The sequence below is a fragment of the Filobasidium floriforme genome (assembly GCF_021052385.1).
Source record: "Filobasidium floriforme strain CBS 6241 chromosome Unknown HD553scaffold_23, whole genome shotgun sequence".
In the NCBI taxonomy this organism is placed as follows: domain Eukaryota; kingdom Fungi; phylum Basidiomycota; class Tremellomycetes; order Filobasidiales; family Filobasidiaceae; genus Filobasidium; species Filobasidium floriforme.
This window is the reverse complement of record NW_025763644.1, coordinates 290,389-310,832: the sequence shown is the minus strand read 5'-3', so window position 1 is coordinate 310,832 and position 20,444 is coordinate 290,389. Positions and strand designations below refer to the sequence as shown.

At 52.1% G+C, this 20,444-nt stretch overlaps 8 protein-coding genes across 8 annotated transcripts; 5 read left to right on the top strand and 3 right to left on the bottom strand.

Moving 5' to 3' along the window:
- Positions 1-893: 893 nt before the first annotated feature.
- Positions 894-2,343, top strand: HD553DRAFT_362605 (uncharacterized protein; the record flags this gene model as incomplete). The annotated part of the gene is made up of 3 exons (XM_046183999.1): positions 894-940; positions 1,017-1,506; positions 1,592-2,343. 3 exons carry the CDS (start codon positions 894-896, stop codon positions 1,850-1,852), a joined length of 798 nt encoding a protein of 265 aa, XP_046033709.1. The 3' UTR covers positions 1,853-2,343.
- Positions 1,835-4,301, bottom strand: HD553DRAFT_126272 (major facilitator superfamily domain-containing protein). The gene is made up of 11 exons (XM_046176548.1): positions 3,671-4,301; positions 3,564-3,610; positions 3,489-3,498; positions 3,259-3,423; positions 3,156-3,201; positions 3,029-3,095; positions 2,773-2,968; positions 2,660-2,712; positions 2,407-2,593; positions 2,117-2,339; positions 1,835-2,058 (listed from the first exon to the last, which is right to left on the bottom strand). The coding sequence occupies exons 1-11, from the start codon at positions 4,061-4,063 to the stop codon at positions 2,018-2,020; spliced, it is 1,428 nt and encodes a 475-aa protein (XP_046033708.1). The 5' UTR covers positions 4,064-4,301; the 3' UTR covers positions 1,835-2,017.
- A 239-nt stretch (positions 4,302-4,540) lies between these two features.
- On the top strand, positions 4,541-6,838 carry HD553DRAFT_345271 (uncharacterized protein; the record flags this gene model as incomplete). Its single annotated transcript, XM_046183080.1, has 6 exons — positions 4,541-4,665; positions 4,727-5,194; positions 5,256-5,405; positions 5,466-5,492; positions 5,549-5,615; positions 5,675-6,838. 6 exons carry the CDS (start codon positions 4,541-4,543, stop codon positions 6,836-6,838), a joined length of 2,001 nt encoding a protein of 666 aa, XP_046033707.1.
- A 1,472-nt stretch (positions 6,839-8,310) lies between these two features.
- Positions 8,311-10,423, bottom strand: HD553DRAFT_352408 (uncharacterized protein). The gene is made up of 5 exons (XM_046183693.1): positions 9,965-10,423; positions 9,436-9,882; positions 9,336-9,363; positions 8,656-9,275; positions 8,311-8,576 (listed from the first exon to the last, which is right to left on the bottom strand). Exons 1-4 carry the CDS (start codon positions 10,287-10,289, stop codon positions 8,687-8,689), a joined length of 1,389 nt encoding a protein of 462 aa, XP_046033706.1. The 5' UTR covers positions 10,290-10,423; the 3' UTR covers positions 8,311-8,576; positions 8,656-8,686.
- A 909-nt stretch (positions 10,424-11,332) lies between these two features.
- Positions 11,333-14,283, top strand: HD553DRAFT_317973 (putative amino acid transporter). Its single transcript, XM_046180820.1, has 13 exons — positions 11,333-11,788; positions 11,888-12,026; positions 12,113-12,160; positions 12,246-12,320; positions 12,384-12,575; positions 12,669-12,831; positions 12,902-12,989; positions 13,058-13,114; positions 13,179-13,393; positions 13,457-13,481; positions 13,556-13,606; positions 13,670-13,789; positions 13,855-14,283. The coding sequence occupies exons 1-13, from the start codon at positions 11,612-11,614 to the stop codon at positions 13,945-13,947; spliced, it is 1,443 nt and encodes a 480-aa protein (XP_046033705.1). The 5' UTR covers positions 11,333-11,611; the 3' UTR covers positions 13,948-14,283.
- On the top strand, positions 13,726-14,971 carry HD553DRAFT_126185 (uncharacterized protein). Its single transcript, XM_046176547.1, has 2 exons — positions 13,726-13,789; positions 13,855-14,971. The coding sequence occupies exon 2, from the start codon at positions 14,106-14,108 to the stop codon at positions 14,736-14,738; it is 633 nt and encodes a 210-aa protein (XP_046033704.1). The 5' UTR covers positions 13,726-13,789; positions 13,855-14,105; the 3' UTR covers positions 14,739-14,971.
- Positions 14,972-16,236: 1,265 nt separating this feature from the next.
- Positions 16,237-18,403, top strand: HD553DRAFT_126064 (glycosyl transferase family 90-domain-containing protein). Its single transcript, XM_046176545.1, has 9 exons — positions 16,237-16,720; positions 16,799-16,905; positions 16,971-17,049; positions 17,118-17,301; positions 17,372-17,445; positions 17,523-17,652; positions 17,711-17,735; positions 17,800-18,039; positions 18,118-18,403. The coding sequence occupies exons 1-9, from the start codon at positions 16,370-16,372 to the stop codon at positions 18,245-18,247; spliced, it is 1,320 nt and encodes a 439-aa protein (XP_046033703.1). The 5' UTR covers positions 16,237-16,369; the 3' UTR covers positions 18,248-18,403.
- Positions 18,404-18,468: 65 nt separating this feature from the next.
- Positions 18,469-20,042, bottom strand: HD553DRAFT_126133 (glycoside hydrolase superfamily). The gene is made up of 5 exons (XM_046176546.1): positions 19,880-20,042; positions 19,689-19,812; positions 19,412-19,607; positions 19,199-19,333; positions 18,469-19,142 (listed from the first exon to the last, which is right to left on the bottom strand). Exons 1-5 carry the CDS (start codon positions 19,997-19,999, stop codon positions 18,620-18,622), a joined length of 1,098 nt encoding a protein of 365 aa, XP_046033702.1. The 5' UTR covers positions 20,000-20,042; the 3' UTR covers positions 18,469-18,619.
- Positions 20,043-20,444: the final 402 nt, after the last annotated feature.

Below are 20,444 nucleotides of genomic sequence, written 5' to 3'. Positions count from 1 at the left end.
TCCCCTTTAGTGTGAATGCGCTTCTACAGCAACGGTGAGTCTGCAGCCTTCGAAAGCGACTTGATCGGTTGGGCCATGGAATCCAAACAAAACGCAACCGCTCAGGATATATCGCAATCTTCTATCGAAGACCCAAGCTCAGTCTTGTCCGAATCTCGTTATATATAGATCTTCAAAATGCAAACATCGTATCGAAAGAAAATCCTCACAAGGGCAGTCTGAAGAGTGGGATCAGTGGAACGAAGCCGAGGACTAAAGTCCGCCGTTGCCCCCTTTGCCAGTCTGGGTAGTTGTAATGGGATATCGGGGTCCCCTGCGGCTCATGTGTCGGTGAGACCTCGAGAATTATCTCAGATGGGACGAACCCGCCCAAACTGAAAAGAGGAAAGTCGAGTCGCACTGTGACCGATGCCACAGATGGAAATATCGGTGTGAAGGCAAGCGCCCCTGCCATCGCTGTCAGAGAAGTGACGCGCGTCTCGCAAAGCTTGTTTCGTAGCTTTCCGCGAGCCCATCCACCCCGCGGTGTATATAGCGGTGACGCTCTTCCTGTAATTCCAAGTCGACTCCGTTGTCGCGACGGTGGCTTGATCAGCTGTAGTAGTACCTAAAGTCTCGATGCATCCGCCATGACGGTTCAACACATCACACCACAAGCCCTTTCGAAGTCATCTACTTTCTGTGCTGAAACCAAAACCTAACTAGCTAGCAGTCCACCCTGGAACACTCCTTTGTCCAGTATCTGATGCCGTCGAAACGAGTTTCAGATATTCGATACCGGAAGGAGACCATGAATTGACCTGTATTGATTGAATAGACGACGATCAAGGCGTCCTACGAATATATCATAGCTGATAGTGACACCAATTCCCCGGCCATATACCTCGATCTCGATGGCCCCTGTTCTACCTCCCAACCTCTCTCAAAGACAAGTGGCGGCGTAAGTGTTTCGTCTCAGTGCCACGCAGATGAGATACCATAGAGCTGATCATACGCCGAATGAACGCGATTGTTAGCCCACTGCCCCCTGGGTATGGCCAGCCGGGTATGCAGCAGGTAACTCCGCCTGCCCCTCCACCATCGCAGATTCCACCTGCTCAACAACCACCTCTGAACACTCAACCGTCCATTCCTCCTCAAATGCCTCCAGGCGGGAATATGCCCGTTCAATCATCCCAGGTACCTCCTCAGGGGGTCAACCCACCTCTGCAGGCACAGGTATCGCCTTCGCCTTCTCCTGTGATGCCCCCAACAGGACCCATGACCCTTCCGAACGGCGCCCCGGCTGGAGCTTCAGCTATTCTCTCAGGCAGACCTTTAGTCACGCAGACGATCACGGCACAAGCGACAGGCGGGGCTTACGGGTACGGTCCAGCTCCGAATGCCATTCCAGGAGGGGTCTTTGGGCAACAAGATCCGTACAGCGCGAGTCAAAAGAATACCACAGGGTCAGATTCGGGTACTGCGATTGCTGTGGGTGTTGTCTTTGGACTGCTCGTTCTAGCTGTGAGTGCCAGGAGCAGTATTTTAGCTCGACGAGGCGAAATACCGATACACATTCATACACTAAACAACGGGTGGTGCATGGTAGATACTGGGTTTCCTTCGGTGGCGATACTGGCAATACCGCAAGAATGGCGGTACCGGAACCCGATGGGAAGCCTTTTTCGGCAAATCCCAGCGGCGGGAAGAAGCCAAAGCTAAGGCCGAACAGAAGGATACTTGGAAGAACTGGCCGATGTTGCGGTATGTGCCCAAGTATACATTTGGGGATATGGCCGAAGATAATGATAAGAAGGAGAAGGAGGAGGAGGACAGGAAGAAGAAGATGGCGGCTGCTTCGAAGAAATGATCAATACGTAGTGGATTGTACAGCAGAGGAGGGTCATGTAACGTGACCGTACAATGCAGGGTATCAGTCTAGCGGAACGCATCTATACATCTCAGGTAACAAACCCTATACTAAACAAGCACACGTCTTGATGCCATCCTCTAGAGGAGATTAGTAGCTCTTCGTTCATACCTTCGCTAATAACTTGTCGTTGGTATGCAAGCGAGCTACACCGATCGGAATCGTAAGCTTTCTATTCGGTGAAAGCGGCATCTTTTGACTTACCGAAACCGGCCAGCAAGCCACCTCCGAAAGAGCAACAACCTGCAAACGTGATGATCCACTTCCAACCTTGAGTCTCGTCTCGAATGACACCGGCGATGGCAGCACCAAACAGATTTGGAGGTATTTGGAACAACAGAATGAAGCCGAGGTTCGTAGCCAGGGCTTCGGGACCGAATATTTCGGTGACGGCACCGGGTATGCAAACTTGAAAACTGGTGGCGAACTGTGATGCGTCCGTGACAGTCAGCGATAGCGTCACTCGACTCAGAATTCTTAGATCAAGGACTCACAAATGCGAGCACACAGGCGTATGCAATGCTTCCTGCATACGTTCGCATAGTGTACCACAGGGCAAATGTGGCCGCGCCTGAAAGAGACCACGCCAAAGTGTAGCAATTCAGTGGGCCTAATCTGTCGACAAGGAAGCCAAAGCCGATTCGACCCAGAGGAGTGATCAGAGCCCAGAGAGTGAGAGGTCTGTTCGGACGATGCATGGAAATGTCAGACAGCTTCATGTTTTATCCTATTCTTCGGCAAGCTCACAAGGAACTCAGGACCTTGCTTCTGTTCGGGTCGATCTCGCGCGTATATTGAACCTGTCATATTCACAGAGCGTTAGTCGACAAGACCGACATGTCGATGGTGAAGGCACCTACGAAGTATGCTGCAGGCGTGACAGTACCGAAGAAACCGACTAGGAGAGAGAAAGCTACCAACCAGAACGACAGCCTTCTGAAAGCTTGTACGGGAATGAACGGCGCATCCTTTCTGAGCTGGGCTTCGATAGTGTTGCGGTTGCGTATCAGAGCGATACCCAAGAGAGTCACAGCGAGATTTGTACAGGCGATAACCCTGAATCGAACGGGTTGCACAGATCAGCGCGCGATCTCCTTAGTCGGCGATGTATCTTACTTGAGGGTATGTTTCAAGCCAATCCTGTCGATCAATGCCGGAACCAAGAGGGAGAAAACAGCAGCGCCTGCAGAGTTCGGTATGTCAGTACGGAGTTGGAGTACCAGAACAGAGAAAAAGGACATACCCAAACCAAAACCACTAAGAGCAACTCCAATAGCGAAGGCGCGGTTCTGCGATGTGGCGTCCGGTCAAAACAGATCATCACAAGGGACCTTGACTGAACTGACCTTCTTGAACCACTGAGCAGGAGCCGAGACGCAGAGGGTCACACCTGCGCCCTGGCCGATGGCAGCGATGGTTCCCTGGGTAATGTATAGCTGCCAAAGCTCGTTGCAAAAGCCTGCCGAAAACATGCCTATCCAAGCAAGAAAGGCAAAGCAGACCGACATTTTCTGTGAGTATGGGGGAGTTAGCTGGAGACCTATAAAGACCCGTACGGCAAGGACGGAATTCTCACCTTGTGACCACTGTTCACGAACAAGAGGCGACGATCAGCAGCGAATATGTGAAATAGGAGCATGCTCAGACATACTATCGATCGGCGATCCTGCCAAATATCACTGTGCCGATGCCGAGGAACTGATGTGTAGCCCACTGTCAACCAGCGCCCAAATCGTGGGATGCTTGTGAATCTCTTACGAATCCCATGAAACCTCCGATTAAGTTGACTTCAAAAGATGACTTCTGGGAGAACCTCTCGGCATACTCGGCCTGGTAGATACCCAGGGCGGAAACGGATCCTGCTGTGCAGGCCCCGACCAGAATACATGCGAACACAACGACGTAGCCGTAACCGCCTTCAGGGTAGGTGGTTTCGAATGCTGCTGTTTCGGGAGGTCTGGAGCCTGATTCTACATCGTTGTCTTTCGATGGCGAAGATACAATATGAGCCTCGATCTGGGGTCCATCCTCGTCGAGGTGGTGATCAGATAGGATGGATTTGCGTTCCAAAGCGGTATCATGCTCCGTCTTTCGAGACATAACAGAGGCTGCCGATCCCTTCTGCTGTTTAGAATCCTCTGCGTTGATCATCTCGAGTGTGCTGGGCTCTGGCACAGAAGCGAGGTGGATCCCAAGACGATCATGACAATCGTCGATCAAACGATTTCTGGCTCGATTTATACAGTCGAGTCCTTTTGCACCTTCCGGCGGTCACGAATCGTAACAAAGGGAGCTCAAAGGGAGAAAAAGTGTGGACATGATGGTGCTGATGGCCGTCAACCTTGAGTCAATCCCGTCTGGCAACGTAGCCGGCTAAGAGAGTTTCAAGCGATTGACGATCAGGCAGAAAGAGGGGCATAGTTTCAGTCGATCTCGTGAGGGTCCTCGTTCGGTCCAAAATATCTCCGCGTCTCCTTTCACCCGGTTAACGTTTCAGGTGGTGCGTTTCAGTCCGCCTGTGATCACAAAAGCGTAACGACCTCCCTAGCCGGTGAACTATAGTGATTGTTGCCTCTCTTCAGAGACACAATTCCCTTTCCAACCGTTTCTCTTCAAATCTCGCCTCATATGACAACAAATAATCGAAGCCGGGGCGCGACACTGGCCATCTGGGTCGCGCTGAATATCCTTCGTCTCGTCGGCTTCGGAGCCATACTATGGGCCATCGTCGTACAAGGCATCTTGTTGAAAAAGTTGGTGGCGATTTTTGTTTTTCGAAAAGTCTTTATTCCGCTAATGCAATCTGTTTCGCAGCGATGTAGCCGCTGTATCGCAACCCACTTCGAGCGGCAACACCACCAGTGCCAACGCGACCTCGAGTCCGGGGTCGATCGATCCGTTCCAAAAGGTCGCAACGCAACTCCCAACCGGAACCGATCAACCTGATAACTCTATTCAATCGACATCCGCGGTGACCTATATCACTATGGGTACACCGCCAGCGCCTAGCAATGTGCCATCGTTATTGTTTCCCGGAGGGGCTGTGCCAACGAGTTTGGCTACAGACGCGGTCATTCCGATGGCTACTCCTGCAGCTGCACCGATGTTTACGCCTCCTGTCGTTCCTACGTATACTTCTGTCGGGCCAGCTCCGAGCGAAAACGCGCGTTCCAACTTCCTTAATGTGCCTCAGAAGAGAGCCGAAGACTCGCAACCCCAGGTCACGTCAACGGAGCGGTACCTTGTCGATTCGACGGTGCCGATGCAACCGGGAGGAATGGTGTAAGCAGCGAGACCGCAGGTGAATCCATTGCGCATCGTTGACATTCCTTTCCGCACCCAGGTTCGCCATTTTGCACCGAATTTTCTCCATTCTGGCCTTGCTAGTCCTGTTCCTGGGAGAGGTCGGGCTTCCCGAGGTATTTCTTTTGCGACATCTGAGTGCAATAAGTCTCGTCGGGAGTCCGCTGTGGCTCGGATTGGGGAAGATTTGGTAAGTCCCGGCCTGATGGGCGTCGTCTGGGTTATGCGCGCTGATGTAAAGCCCTGTCAGGTTTGGCGTGGATGCGCAACGTCATTTGTGGGTCTTGTCGTATCCTTCCTTGGACTAGGCTAGACTGACGCTTCCTCTCGCAGCGTGGCCCCGGGGCTCCTCCTGTCCGGACAATTCTTGATCGCCTCGGGAGTCCTGAATGTCTTGATGGTAAGTCACGTCGGGGTGAAAGCGTTGCGATATTGGCTGACGATTACATATTGAAAAAGGCAATACCATTGGCATTCAAACAACGTCGAGCCCGGTCTTTGCCTCATTTGCGACCACGAGAGGTCTTTTTCAACTTCAACGTTGGCCAACGGCTTTGTTTCTGGAAGCCGATTCCAGAATTGGCGTACATCATGGCGTACGACCGGAACGGCTTGGATGCGGTCAAGGCCAGAATGGGGGATCTCGAGGAAGATGATCAGGATCGTGATCAGGAAGAGGACCATGATGACGAGAAATACGCAAGCGATATCGAATCCGGGTCTGGCGAATACCCGACGTTTACTGGAGGGAGTTTGACGGATCCCAAGAGCCAGATCGAGCAGTTCGATAGGCGGCAACGCGGGGATGAGCGGTCGAATGATGAGACCGATGACGACGACAACAACGAAGAATACCTGGAAGAGGCCAAACCCACACCGCCAGCAGTCATGCCCGGGATACCTCCCCAATTGCAAGGGATCGTACGTGACGTACGGCCGAGGTTCGGGTCGACCTCGGCGGTCCCGGCGATCAACTTGATGCCGAGTACACCTTCGACGATCGCTTCAAGGTCCAGGTCCGGATCTAGGCCGCAGACCATGTCCAGCGTCATGTCCGGCTCGTCTCATGGATCTACGAGATCACGTCGGATGACCCTGATCAAGGAGGCCGCCGGGAGTTTCCCTGCCCCACCTGATCGTCCAATTGATATCGAGCTTGGCACCGGGGTCCCCAAGAGCAAACCGAAGGCTCAACTAGTCAACCCCAAGATGGATGAATCCCGCTTGATGCCTCCCAAGAAGCGGGGTGGGAGGTCCAGGAGCTCGAGCTCGAGCGAGTTATCCCAAGTATCACGTCCAGCGCCGCGGAGAGCTGCCAGCGTGGATGTCGAATCCCCTACGACGACCGAAACGATGCAAGACCTGAGCCAATGGAAGATGCCAGTCAGGCCTGTATCGGCGATGAAGAACCCGACCGGGAAATCAAGACAGTCCGTGAGGTTCGACTTGAAGAGGTCTTCCTCCGAATCGACGTCATCGGTGCATGAGCCATCCCATCGAGATCCACGTCAATCAGGTGGAGGATATACAGCGCCGTATGTCGAAGATTACGACGAGGCTTACTCGGCGTATGCGAGCGAAGGCTCAACAGAGCTGACGTATCGTAGCAAAGCCAAGGTTTAGTGAACGAGGGAAGTCATCCAAGTTGGCCAGGTTGTACAGATCACGTCCGGTCCTGGTCGGATGCACCCAGGTTTGACGTTGTCCATAGGTCACGCACGACTGGCTTGATGTGTGCGTCCGTTTCCATCTGAAAGCGTGCCTTGTATGAGGAGTAGTGAAGCTTGATGAAACCGGATGGCGTATAAGAATAGTTGACAGAGCTACTTCGTTCATGTATCATGTGAAGGCCGTGTCGTTCTTACGGGCTTCCTTCCTGACGGCCAGCTAGGTCTGGGCTGACTCCAAAGCGACCATCGGTAACTGTGGATGAATCTCTACCTCCGCAGGAGAGCTCTCAAATGGGTCTTGGCAGTGGATTGTTTCTTTATCCCTGGTTGTGGGGTAGTCCGGCTCACAGAAGGTGCGGTTGTGAACGCAATCCGATTCCCCGTGTGCGGCCGTGGTATATATCTCCCCGAGGGCCGGCTCGATAAAAGGAGGACAACCTTTTGTTTCGTTTTGTTTGAGCTTCAGGCGGCATTGTCCAATAATCCAATGGTGGTCACATGCTCACATGCTTCGGGCAGATGATCAAGCGAACAGAAATCTCCAAACGAGGTGTATTGTAGCGCAACAAGGCTCCCGTCGCTGTATATCTGGTCATGCTGGTCATGGTACAATGGGAAGTCGAAACCTCGTTGTTATCGTTCGACGCGGTAGGTTTGGATTTGGGTAGATCTGGTATCTCTTTTACGAATCAGACGGTTGTCGGTGTTACGTCTTGCCTCCTCCTTTGCCAGAAGAAGCAGATTGAAGATCCTCTATCTTCCTCCCCGATGAAGATTGAATGGTCTCCCCAATATACTTCTCGTAAATCACAGCATCTGGGCCAATTCCTGACAGGTTCGCCTCCATAGCAATAAGAGAAGGGGAGTTGACTGGTCTTGTCCTCTTCAGCTTGGCTATGATTTGACAGAGGGGGCCTCCAACCTGTTCAAGGATTTGTCAGGGATTTGTCAGGGCTTTGCCGTTCTCTTGAAAAAGAGCTTGGAGAATGAATAATGGGGATTTCATTATTTAATTATTTACGGTAGTTTTGCGCGTTCGGACGTATAGCTTAAACTCGTCTTCTTCAGCCTCGCTATCCATGTCCATGTCGATCATTTCCACCAAAGCCAGGTGCAGGAGCCCAACTGTCCAGAACTCGGTCAAGAGTTTGGAAATGTAGTCAATGGATTTGTTGGGCAGCCCATAATTCATACTTTAGTAGGCTGTCTGTCCCGCTGACAACAAACATATCTGTAGTACGCATCCAGAACCATGGGAAGGTGTATGTGTTCCCTGCCATTATCACACAGATGTTGAGCGAACCGGGTCGCAACACAGTGTCAAGCAACACCGTCACCCTGTTCACTCTGGCCCTGTACTCTATCGTCACTGTCCCGCCAAGTTAGCCATCTCAATCTGTCAGTACTGCTACCCATCATGTAGGTCTTCATTGCTCGTAAATGGAACAGCTGGACGTGATGCCTAAATAAAGTTGCATCCATCACGCCTGGTCTGCCCTCTGATGACTGTACATCAAGAAAAACTTGTCATTATAGTTCGTCATATTCGTATATTTGGTGATTTGTGAAGCTCGAAGTCCTGTTCATGTCCCACAAGCTAAATCATTATGTGGCGCTGAGGTAGCTGAACGATTCAGATAGCTCTTCAATTACCCCGGCGGCGATAGCGTTCGTGTCAGGATGCGAAAATCCTGCTTACGGGCAACGGCAAGAAGGAAGGATCAGTCTTTGGGGATGCCTTGCACAATACATGAGACCGAATAGACCCACAAGTGATACCACGACGCACAATCTTTCTCGCCTACCCTCTGATACCCCCTTCTTCGCCCCCGCTGTCGACATCCGGAGCACTAGTCAGCGTCCCAACATCCAGTCCCAACGAGTCCACCCGATTTCCATCCGCTTCTCTTCCTTCCTGACCATCTTCCAGATTGGCTCTTCCCTCAACCTGTCTTGGACCGGACGTAGATCCGAAGACCAATCTCCCCATCCCTGCCAATGCCAGTCCTCCCAACCTCCTCCCAATCCAAGCCGTTTCCCTCCCAAAGGGTACGACGCCTTCCCAAAGATCCCGCAGATCCACTAAATCCCGTATGTAAACGATCTTGCCCGCTTCGTTAAACTCGACCAGGGTGTGCAAGTGGAGCTTGTACCGGAGGAGGTGATGAAGGAGCGCGTGCCGGGTGGAAGCTAACATTGAGGGCGAGGGTTTCGTCTCGCGGAATTGGGTGATGATCGATTCCGATCGGCCGTTATACGCAGGTGTTGTGTACGGAAGGTTGGGAAACGAATTGAAAGGAGATCCATGAGCTGTGTTGCTGGTAGTCTGGAGTTGTGGATCCTGTTCGACAGGTTCGAGCCAGTCCGGTAATAACGAGAGAAAGAGGGTACTAAACAGCTTGCCGATATCAGCTACTACACATATACACGTTTAAGGGTGGAGGGCCTACTGTTCAATGAAGCCAAATCGGAACCCGTCTACAAGGACGATCTGATAGACATCAGTATTCTATACAGCGTGTTTCTGACAAATGTGCCTAGCAGACTGACCGTACGTCTCCATCTCGTTGATTTCCCCGCAAACCGACCTGACATCCCAAGCTTTCCACCAGTTCCCATTCCCACCCGCATCATCGTCCTCGTTCTTCCTTCTGCTCCCTGTTGCTGAGCTCGCCGGTGTTGCGGAGTTGTGGAAACGGGCGAACGCTGAAGCCAAAGCAGCTTGTCCTTGACGAGTATCTAGTTGTCGTGCCGATCGAGGATCTGATTTCGGCTTCTCTTGCGGTGTATGCGCCTTTCTCGTCTGTCCCTCTATTGTCTTCGACGACCCCGATCCCATGAACTTCTTCCACCCATATCTCATAGTCCCAGATACATGGCCGATCATTGCCCCCGGCCAGAGCGAGGGCATTTGAGCGTCCGAGACGGCATGTGAGAGGTTGACGGCGTGTTGCAAGAGTTGGGTGTTTTGGAGTGTCAAGAGCGGGGATTCGTAGACTGTGTCCCACCATATCGAAAGGGAACAATCTTCAGTCATTCTGGACGCATTACATTCCCCCTGGAATGATAGACTACTCACGACATTCTTCATCGAAATTATCGAGGATAAATTCGTCCACCCGCTTGATATTCCCCTGGCTTCCCTCTCCTTCTCCCGTCTCACCGCCCCGGTAGAGCACCCTCTGCATCTCTTGTAACGTCTCAAACTGATCCAAAGTAAAAGGAAGGCTCCTCGTCGACCCCGGCGGTCTGGGTGTCGACCTTCCGGTCCCATTGTGGAAGAGGTATTGCGAGTACTCGCTCATAACCGGGGAATGGAGGGTGGAGGTCGCGAGAGAGCGGTTGGAACGGCGTCGAGCTGGTGGTGGCGGCGCCGTTACAGAAGCGTAGGTGGTGGAACTCATGATGAGAGATACATGCGTCGAAGATTGACGTGATCAAGACAAGCAAGCGGGTCTTGCTGAGGTATCAATCACGAGGTAACAAGAAGTGGTTGGTACACCATCATCGTTGCCGAGGGGGTATGAGTGATTGATCGGACGTCGCCGAATGCGGACGAGGATTTGACACGTCATCATCTCTTGCATCGCGCTGCATATCTGCATCACTGTTTCAGACGAGATCATCGGTGGGTTCGTGGATTGATCGAGATATCTGATCAGCCGTTTTGCGCACAGGCATGGTGCATCAGTGGTCTGTGATCTGTGGCTTGACAATCGTAACACCAGTCTTTCTGCCTCGTGCAACCGAGTTTCGGATCATGTTTTGTATTTGGGTTCGTATCTTGCAGACATGCCTCCCAATTCTGCCTTGCATCTACCCAAGTGACTTGAGAGTTTGCACGACCTTCGTCCTCAAACGTTGTTTGTTGCTGGTTTGCTGCACGAGTGCAGCACGGCAGATGTTTAAAAGTCGTCTTTGCCGATTCGCGATCATGTCGGCATCGACATAGCGACATCTGCGTCGACTTCTCGATTACCGGTACGATCTCAAACACTCTGTCAACTCCCAGCTGTCAGTCGGCAGTCGAGCCCTACGTTGCTGCAAGAAGCAGGTCGTGACCTTTCGTTTGTCGTCTAGGCCGCCGGTCTTGGAACGCAAGGTGTCGAACTTCCCAATTTGATAGCTCACGCGTCACCTCGCAATGCCGGATCAGACCGCGCATCCCGTTTGATGGAGAGGCACTGTACGCACTGTATCATTTCTCATCAATTGATGAGATGGGTTCGATCAGTTCGCGATTCTCGGTGGCCGTATGCGCGTAGTGCAGTATCATCGCTTGAAACCTGTGGGAGCCGCTCGCCATTTCGGAACTCGCAAGGACCGGTCGACCTCGGCTTGCGTCGTCACCGAGCCAACGTGACCTGATGCCTGATGCTTAGCGCGTAGGCCTAAATCATCGTTTGACACTTGATCCCCTTCTAAATCCGCACCAGTTCGGAACGACCTCCCCGCATACTTTCTGGACGTTCTCCAACTTTTTTGCTTGCAACCGCTCGTCCCGACCCTGTTGCCCCATCGCCCTCCCATCGCCATGGTTCACCGTCCAGGATGTCGTCCAAGTCGTCATCCCGGGTGGTCACGTCTCCTCGAACCTACATTCAAGACCCCTATCGACCTAGATTCGTCCGTCTGAAAGTCAAATTACATCTACCCTTCGACCGACATCTAGCTACATTCGTCTTCAGCACAAGTGCACGCTCCTCCAAATCTACCTCGCTCAAGCATGCCCATATTCAAACGAGACTCGGGTCCAGCCGGAGAGCAACCTGAAGAACACCGACTCCAGGCCAAGGTTGTGTCCCCTGACCTCGATTCGGACCCTGAAGCTAGGGTCGTAGGTGTTGTCCCGGAAGATGATGTCTTTGGGACCGCAGATGGAGATGGGCCGAATTACCGTAACGTGAGTACATGGATCGTCTCACGAACGGGTAATCGAAAGGCGACTCGTTTCGGGAGAGGATGAGGGATTGAACTCTCTACCACCCATTCGAACTTTCAGGTCGGATGGATAGCTACGGCCGTGCTCATGTTTAAGACACAGGTCGGACTGGGTGTCTTGTCGTTACCTTCGGTGTTGCATACGCTCGGGATCGTTCCAGGAACCATCACCCTCCTCGCCGTTGGAGCTTTGAGTACATGTGAGTCTAGGTTTGGATCGCTCGTTCTACGTGGTGAAGAAAGCCTACTAACCTTCAGACCGGCTGGTTTCTCTTCGACAAAATAGGGGGAATGTATGTCACCGGGAAATTCAAGTCTAGGTATCCTCAAGTCTGTCAGTACAGCTAAAGAGATCATCTCCAGAGCACGATAATCGATTGTGCTAATCCAATTGTCGAATGACGTTAATTTCTCCGCAGACAGTTTCGCCGATGTCGGGTTCATGTTGGCTGGTCAACCTGGACGGATCGTCTGCGCGGTCGCCTATTGGCTTTGTGAGTCTACAACTACATGGGATTACGACCGTAGGATCCATCTAACCTACGTCTATCGCACAGACATGACCATCATTGCCGGATCCGGTTTGCTCTCCATCTCGATCGCCTTCAATTCGATGTCCCTTCATGGAACGTGTACAGCCGTATTCGTCGTCGTCGCCACGATCATCACGTTCATCCTCGCCAGTATTCAGACGCTGGAAAAGATCGCTTGGATTACGTATGCGGGGTTCATCAGTCTGGTCGTTTCCCGTGAGTGAGCTTGTTCGAGGCGAGATAGGGGTATCTGCCATATTTCACGTCACTGACGTCGAACATACCTACCGCTTGCGATATGACTCTTAGTGCTTGTCGTCACGATCGGGGTAGGTGTGGCTGATCGACCAGCAGAGGCACCCCAGACGGGCCCTTGGAACAAGGATTTGCACGTCTTCAACAATCCGACTTTCGGACAAGCGATGGGAGCTATCGGGCAACAGGTCTTGTCGGTCGGTGCGACTCCCGCGTTGTGAGTCAAACTTTGCCGCTCGAGGTGAAGGATCATCGCGCGCTTACGGTAAAGTTTTCCGTTCCGACAGCTTCTCGATCAAATCAGAGATGAGAAACCCGAACATGTACAATCGGTCGTTGTTGCTATGTCAACTGTCTAGCATGTCGTTCTATATCGTAAGTGGCGCGGCGGGCCGTTATGCGTACACGTCAAGCCTTTCAGCTGAACGAGATGATCTCATCAGGCCATCGCCACAACGACCTATTACTACGCCGGACAATATATCGCCAGTCCCGCCTTTGTGAGTATGGGAAAGAACGAGTGATATCACTACCCATTGCTGACAAGACTTGCTCGACTTCCAGGGAAGTGCCGGTGTGTTGATCAAGAGGATCGCCTACGGATTGGCCCTTCCGGCGCTCTTTGTGTCATGCACCATCTACACTCACGTCCCAGCGAAGTGGATCTTTGTCAACATCCTCAAGGGTTCCGAACACTTGACCAAGAACACGTTTAAGCATTGGATCACCTGGTTTGCATGTGTGCTCGGTTGCGTCCTGTTCTCTTACGTCGTCGCTTCGTGAGTTAGGTTCGGAACACGTCTACCTTCCGAAACTAACCGCTGGATCTACCTATGCCGCAGCGCTGTGCCTGTATTTAATGGATTGGTCGGTCTATCATCTACCTGCTTTGCCTGACCCATCGCATCGAACTGACAATGACCTGCCGTACTTCCGCGCAGGTCGGTCTTGTTGGAGCCCTCTTTGGAGCGTTCCTTTGTATCCTCGTCACCGTGGGTATTCCGTCGTGGCGTCGCGTTCGAAGCTCTATCTGAATACGCTTGCCATCTTACTAGTCTCTGATGTGGATCTACCTGTACGGAGCCGAATGGAGGACGGGAGGAGCCAAGCTCAAGCTCGCCGTCGCCGCTCACATCGTGATGGCTCTCGCTGGAGCGTTTTTGATGGTCGCAGGAGTGAGTTGATGGACGCGCTACCCGTGATGAGAATAGACACTGAGCAAAGCTACTATAATCCGTAGACCTACGGTTCTGTCCTCGATATCAAGGCTTCGTTTGACTCTGGCGACACCACCTCGCCATGGGGTTGTGCGGATAACTCGAACTCGGTCTGAGACCCAAGCTTCGCGACAGAAAAGACAAGAATACAAGAGGAAAGAAGAAGGATTCCGCACGATGACCTCAAATGTATCACTAGTAGCATCGCATTCGCACAGACAACAAGCAGCACAGGAACAGGGATGTTACGAGGGCAGTAGTAGACAGACAAATCATGCTTCATCGAATAATATATCGCATGAGATATGACGCGAGGCAGCAAGGGTCACTCGATCACTCGCGTACTCGAAGAGTCGCTTGTACGACCAAGTGGAAAGAAGCCATGCGGCCGGTAGACGATTCCTGCGCGACGCCGGTTACATCCAGACGTTACAACAATCGATCGCGGCATGGGCTATTAAAGAGTATCAAGGATCAATCACTGCACGGCTGGGTCGTGATAAGAGACTCGGACATACCAGCGTCCATGAATCGTATATTGTCTGCGCACGACGTTTCAATGAATTGCCCTTTGCCTTGGACTTCGCCGAATTCGCCTTTCTTCATCAAGATACATCCACCGTCCGAAGCGAACCAGTTGACACCTTTGCAGCCTATAGGTATACGGAGGATTGAGTCACTGAGCATCTCGCATCAACATGGGTATATATCTTACCGGGTCCGTATTTCCAACATTCATCCGAACATTAAAAAGATTCGGGAGATACCCGGCGTGTTCCGATTGCTCCGATTGCGGGATGCCGGACCAGGTGTCGAATCTGCCGGCTGCATACTGGAATCTGGCGAAACCCTTGCCCATTGGGTTCTGTCTTGCGCCTTAACAAGTGGGGAAAGGTGCTTGACGTGATCCGGGTACACGTGCTGCATTGATGAAGGTCGCAACCAGGAAGACGGAGAGAAAGGCGGTGAAGTGCATAGTTGGATTGAATACTAGAGGTAGCAGGCGAGGCTAATTGCGATGAGCATGGTGTCTTGGCTGGCTCAGCCCACCCGTACGGTCTCCTGTTGCTGGACAAAGGCGACGGTGTCAAAGGACCTTTGATGTAGTACTTAGCGCTTGGCAGGATCGCTGAAACACCCGTGGCCGGCATGCCATTAAATTCGTAACTGCCTTATTTGACTAGACAGGTACGTCGAGGGATGCTAGAGCGATCATTGTGTCCTCGCAGCTCGTGCTTTCGACGGCCGAAGGCGTTTCATTGATCCCGTATCATCAAAACGGCATCATATCATTATTGCGCAGTTTAGGGTTCCTCGTTCTTACAGACCGAGCACTCTCGTGCTGCGTAAATTCAAGACCGTCAGCCTTAAAGGGCCCTCCCAATGGCACACCCTTTGTAACAGATGCCAAGAGGTGCCACATATCCGTATAGTGGTTGGCGCAGATATCTGCCCTCAAGGTAGGCACATGAAGTGCTACTGAACCTCCTCCAACTCGGCATCAAGACGTTTGAGGGCGGCTACCGGCTCGATAGCAGGTCCAGACCCGGCGGCGGGCTGCTCAGAAACGGTGGTTTTGGAGCCGGAGGCGAGGGGGGCGATGTCAGGCCCGTTGCGCTTCTTTTGGGGGACGAGCTCCTTGACCAGGGAGTTTTCGCTAATCTCCCTAGCACGTCCCTGCTTCTTCCCTACCACTTCAGCCTTCTCCTTCTCCTTGCCCTTGCCCTCAGTCACAGTCACAGCGAGCGATCCGAAGCCCATTGGAAAGAACGCTGGGCGCTCTTTGAACTCTCTGCGACACATGTATTTGATCTGAATTGCCAGGATATTACTGATGCACACCGGTCAATTTGAACCTCATCCCAGATATAGTCTGCGACCTCAACATTTTTCGAACAGAAAGTATACTCATAGCTCAAGATCTGCCAGTCGGCCAGGCGAACGCGTTATTGGAGGAATTCCTGCACCCAAAGACAAGTCCACATTATCTATTGTCTTGAAGAGTAGCTTTGGGAGCAGGGGATTTGATTTCCCGAACTCGTGCTCTGGCTGATTAATTGCTCACCATTTGACGCAGAAAACGCCAGACCAAAACTTAATGGTCATAGCTTGTGATGCAGCCCTCCGACTGCATGCTAAAAGCAATAATATCGAACGATTCCCAGACCTTGTTCGAAGTTTGTGCTTCCAGGGATGTAGATAGGGTATACAGACCCACCTCAGCCTGCTCGCTACTTGTCATCGTAGGGAGGCGCGATCAATTAGGATCTCGCCTTTATGAAACCGCATGTCTTGCGGTGTTCCTGGAGTCTCACCTCTGTCTCTCGGTCATGCTCTGTCCGGCGATCATCGACGTTGGCAAGTTGCAAGTTGCACGTATTCAGCGACTCTTGGTCAAAGCTGCCCAGTCGCCAGTCGGCCAGTCGCCTTGCTGAGTCAATCAATAGCACGCCGGTTGTTCCATATCTATTCTTTAGTCGACACCCCGACCTCGAATCTGTCCCGCATCCATGGGACTGCTCCTGAAAACATCACCAAATGACGATTCTAACAAGGATCTCCGAGTATAGCTCGATTTACAGAGCTAATATTCGTAGGTGGCATGCGATCGTCCTGATCGTGGTCCTTTTCTTCTTGGCGACTACTGCACATATCTCCCGGCCATTTTCGACATTCGGCACACCTATCGGGAGCGTCCATACTACCCCAATCAATTGGCAAGACGTGCGAACCTACAATGAGGAGCAATGCAAGCTATTGTTTCCCCGGCTCTTTCGTCAAGCCGATCTGGCCAGAGACTGGTACCTCGAAAATGGAGGAATCAGTAGGGATGCTGTTGATGCTGCCGAAAAGGACGGTAATGCTCGAGTGATTATACATGACAATAAGGTGAGCCATGAAGCAGAATGATCGTCCTTGCCCGCGCTACCTGATCTCATCGAGGTATGATCACAACATGCGTCTTAGTTATACGTCAAGAAGTTTGCCGGGGGATGGCACTCTCGAACACAAGCAGTCCTAGCGGCTCTTCATGATACCATCCTGACGTCTCCAGAACCTCTACCGAACGTCGAGTATGTATATCTTCCTGGTCTTTTGTTCGATGAAGACCTCGTTTGATTGTTTTCCATTTTGACAGCATGGTCATGCAGACGGGAGATATGAGTGATGGCGACCTCCCACTATTCGCTCTATCCAGACGAGAAGGCAATGACAAGGTCAGTGTTGATCGTCCCCCACCAGACCCGCTATTTGGCTGACGACCCGTGTCGTCAATGCGTCTCAGCTATGGCTTATGCCTGATTTCGGCCTGTATTCATGGCCTGAAGCACTGGGTCCTAAAGCTTCCTCTTGGTTCGAAGTTAGACAGGATACACTGGAACACGAACATCGGTTAGCGGCAAAACAGACAAGCCATGAGGATGAGGCACAGAGCGAAGATGTCATCATCGGGGCAGGGTCGTCGCACAGTGAGCCTTCTTCGCGCTTTGATGCTGACCACATATCCTAGAGCTGAGCGAAGATCTATGTGTTCGATAGCTGAACCGCAAAGCTGGTCGAACAAGATACCCAAGCTGTTATGGCGAGGCGTCCCCATGACTGAAATCCGAAAGGTGCGTTTTATCAATCCAGGTCGGCAAGATATGCCCAGGCTGAAATTTGACGTGGATTTGATACGATTCTGTTGTAGGACCTCTTGGCGGCTACGAAAGATCAGCCTTGGGCGGACGTCTCCGAGATACATTGGAACGACATGCAAAACACGCCCTTCCTCTCTCCGGCTGAGCACTGTGACTACAAGTATCTCGCACAAGTTGAGGGTGAGACAAGGAGCACTGTGTCAATAGTCCGTCTCTGACAAATGTCGCTTTTCTGCAGGCAACTCTTATTCTGGCCGATTGAAGTAAGTCAAGGAGATTATACTTAGAACGTGAGCAGATACTGAGCTGACGATGGCCTCTCTCTAGAAATCTTTTGCAGTGCCGTTCGGTGATCGTGACCCATCCATTGACATGGGTTCAGCATTTCCACCATCTGTTCGATACAAATATCACCTCGCCGGCCCGAAACATGGTGGAAGTGCCGTTATCCCTTGAACGACATCTGGCAAAGGCCATCGAGCACCTTCAGGATCATGATGAGGTGGCGAGACGGATTGCTAGTAACTCGTGGCAGTTGTTCCAGCGATACCTATCGCCCGCTGCCAAGTGAGCAGTAAACGAGCGGGACATTCGATGTCAAGACCAGACTGCTCATCATCTGCTATCACTTGTGAACTATCCCAGCGATTGCTACTACCGATATGCTCTACGCGCCTACGCTTCGGTACAAACATTTCAACCGACGATCAACGAGACAGCCGTCGCATACGAATCATTCCTTCTCAAAGGATCTACTCGATGGGAACAAGGCTGACCGACGGGTCTCGCGGCCAAAGCATCATCAACAAGATTACCGGATCGAATAAGGTCGAACTCGGTCTGTAGACAGGAGAAGTGATGGGAACGACATTTAATTGTACATTGATCGGCGATCAACCAGCAAATGACCAGGATATCATTACGCAAGCGCTGGCGAGGCGGAATAGGGACTGTCAGAGACCAGCGAGAATCGGTCAGAGAGGACGTCAAGACATGCATAGCAACAAGGGGCACAGCGCATGCTCGATGATCAAGATCTAAGGATTATACAAGGATTGGGTAGTCAAGCAATGTCGTGAAGCACGAAATGATCTTGGATAGAAGGCGAAAGGAAAAGAGAGGCATCACCTCGAAGAGTAGGTTGAACCTACTCGTGCTTCCAGCACGACTCTTGCAGGGCCTTGATGTGGCTGTGCTTATCGTTGTCTCCTCCCAAGCTCCAGATCATATAGCCACCTACGTTGAGCTCCTTGAGGCCGTCACAGGTCTCTTTCATTCCCTTGGGCGATTGCCACGACCAGAGCAAGGGGAACTCGGCCTGGTCATCCACCCAGAGAGAAGCTTTGGCGTCACTGTCATAGATGCCCTTCTCCTCGCTGTCCCAGGGCACACGTCCGTACGACGCCTGAGCGTTCTCATACATGGTGAAGTTCCCGCCGGACTTCAGCTTCACGTCGTGGTAGAACGTGTTGGCATTGTTCTTGGGTTGGAAACGGAAGGCGCTAGAAGTTCCGCAATCTACGACGCTCATCGGATCGGCGGTGACTTCTTGTTTGTACGGTATGGTGGGACATTGGTCTTCTTGCTTCGTCTGCATCACGACGAACTTGCACTTCTTGGGATCGTTCTTGCACTCGTCTTTATTCGAGATGCCGAACCATTTGGCGTAGCTGATCGTCGAGCTTCCCATCAGAATAGCTCAAAAACGTCTTAGACACGGACTCACAAAGCGAATCCGACATTGATATCCTCATACTTGAGACCATACGCTTCGTCCGCCCAGAGCTTGAGTGAATTCTCAGTCTCTATCAGAGACGAGTGATGGCCGGCTTGCGTGGACACTCGGTTGACGATGTCGTAGCTGTATGGGGCCCAAACGAGAAGTACCATATCTTGTTAAGCCAATGCCGATGCAAGTATGAGAGACAATCCCACCCACGTCATAACGTTGAAGAAGTCCACCACCTTCTTTTCGTCGTTGACAGAGCCTAGTTTGGCATAGCCACCATCACTAGGGAGGCCAGACACGGCGACGCTGATCTCCTTGTCGGGGAACTTGTCCCTCAGGGCTTTCAAGAAACTGATGAAACCCGCCGATTCGTCGGGCTGTTTCTGAGGGTACTCGTAGTCAATATCTATTGGGAACAACGCTGTGATGTCAGACCCTGGGAAGCGCTCAACCAGTCATTGCGTCCCCTCGTGTCACTATTGCTTACCGATCAAGTCGAAGACCTCTCCGGTGGGATCGGTTTCTTTGAACCAATTCTCAAAGTCGTCGAGGAGTTTGACTCGCGCAGATCCCTCCGACATCGCCGCCTTGAATTCAACCTTTCCGAGATCCTGTATGTATTTATTAAGAGGTCAACACTGTCGGATGCTACTGAAGACGAATTCTGTTGTAGCTCACCCAGCCTCCGAAAGCTACACCGACCTTGAGGCCTTCGTGCGCTTTCTTGTACCCGATGTAATCCTGCATATTAGGCTTGTCATAAGCCGTCGTAATCCATGACTCGCCGGTGAATGTCATATTGGCGAAGGCTGCGGAAACGTATCATGGCGCTCAACACGACTGCGCCACCTGCGATCAGGCAGAAAAGACGACTCACCCAGAATCACATGAGTAAGGTCCTGAAGCTCCGTAGCGTGGTCGAAGACCAACGTCTCGGTCATGAGAGACGCGTTGGCCTGACGTGCCCAGTCAAAGGCATCGTAGTAGCCAATCCTCCGCTTCTTCCCCGCTTGGCCAGTGGAGTTCGTGGGAATCTTGACCGAAGGTTCGACAGCTCCTGTGGCTTCAGGGCTAACGGAGTCAGTGGCGATACCGGTCGCTACACTTTGGGTGGCGCTGCCAGAGGCAGAAGTCTCAGCAGCCGCAGCAGCAGTACCGGTTTCGGTCAGGCCGTCCGAGGTCTGGGTCTGTGTAGTAGTGGCTGTGGTTGCGGCTGTGGCAGCGGTTTCGCCAGTGCCGGTCG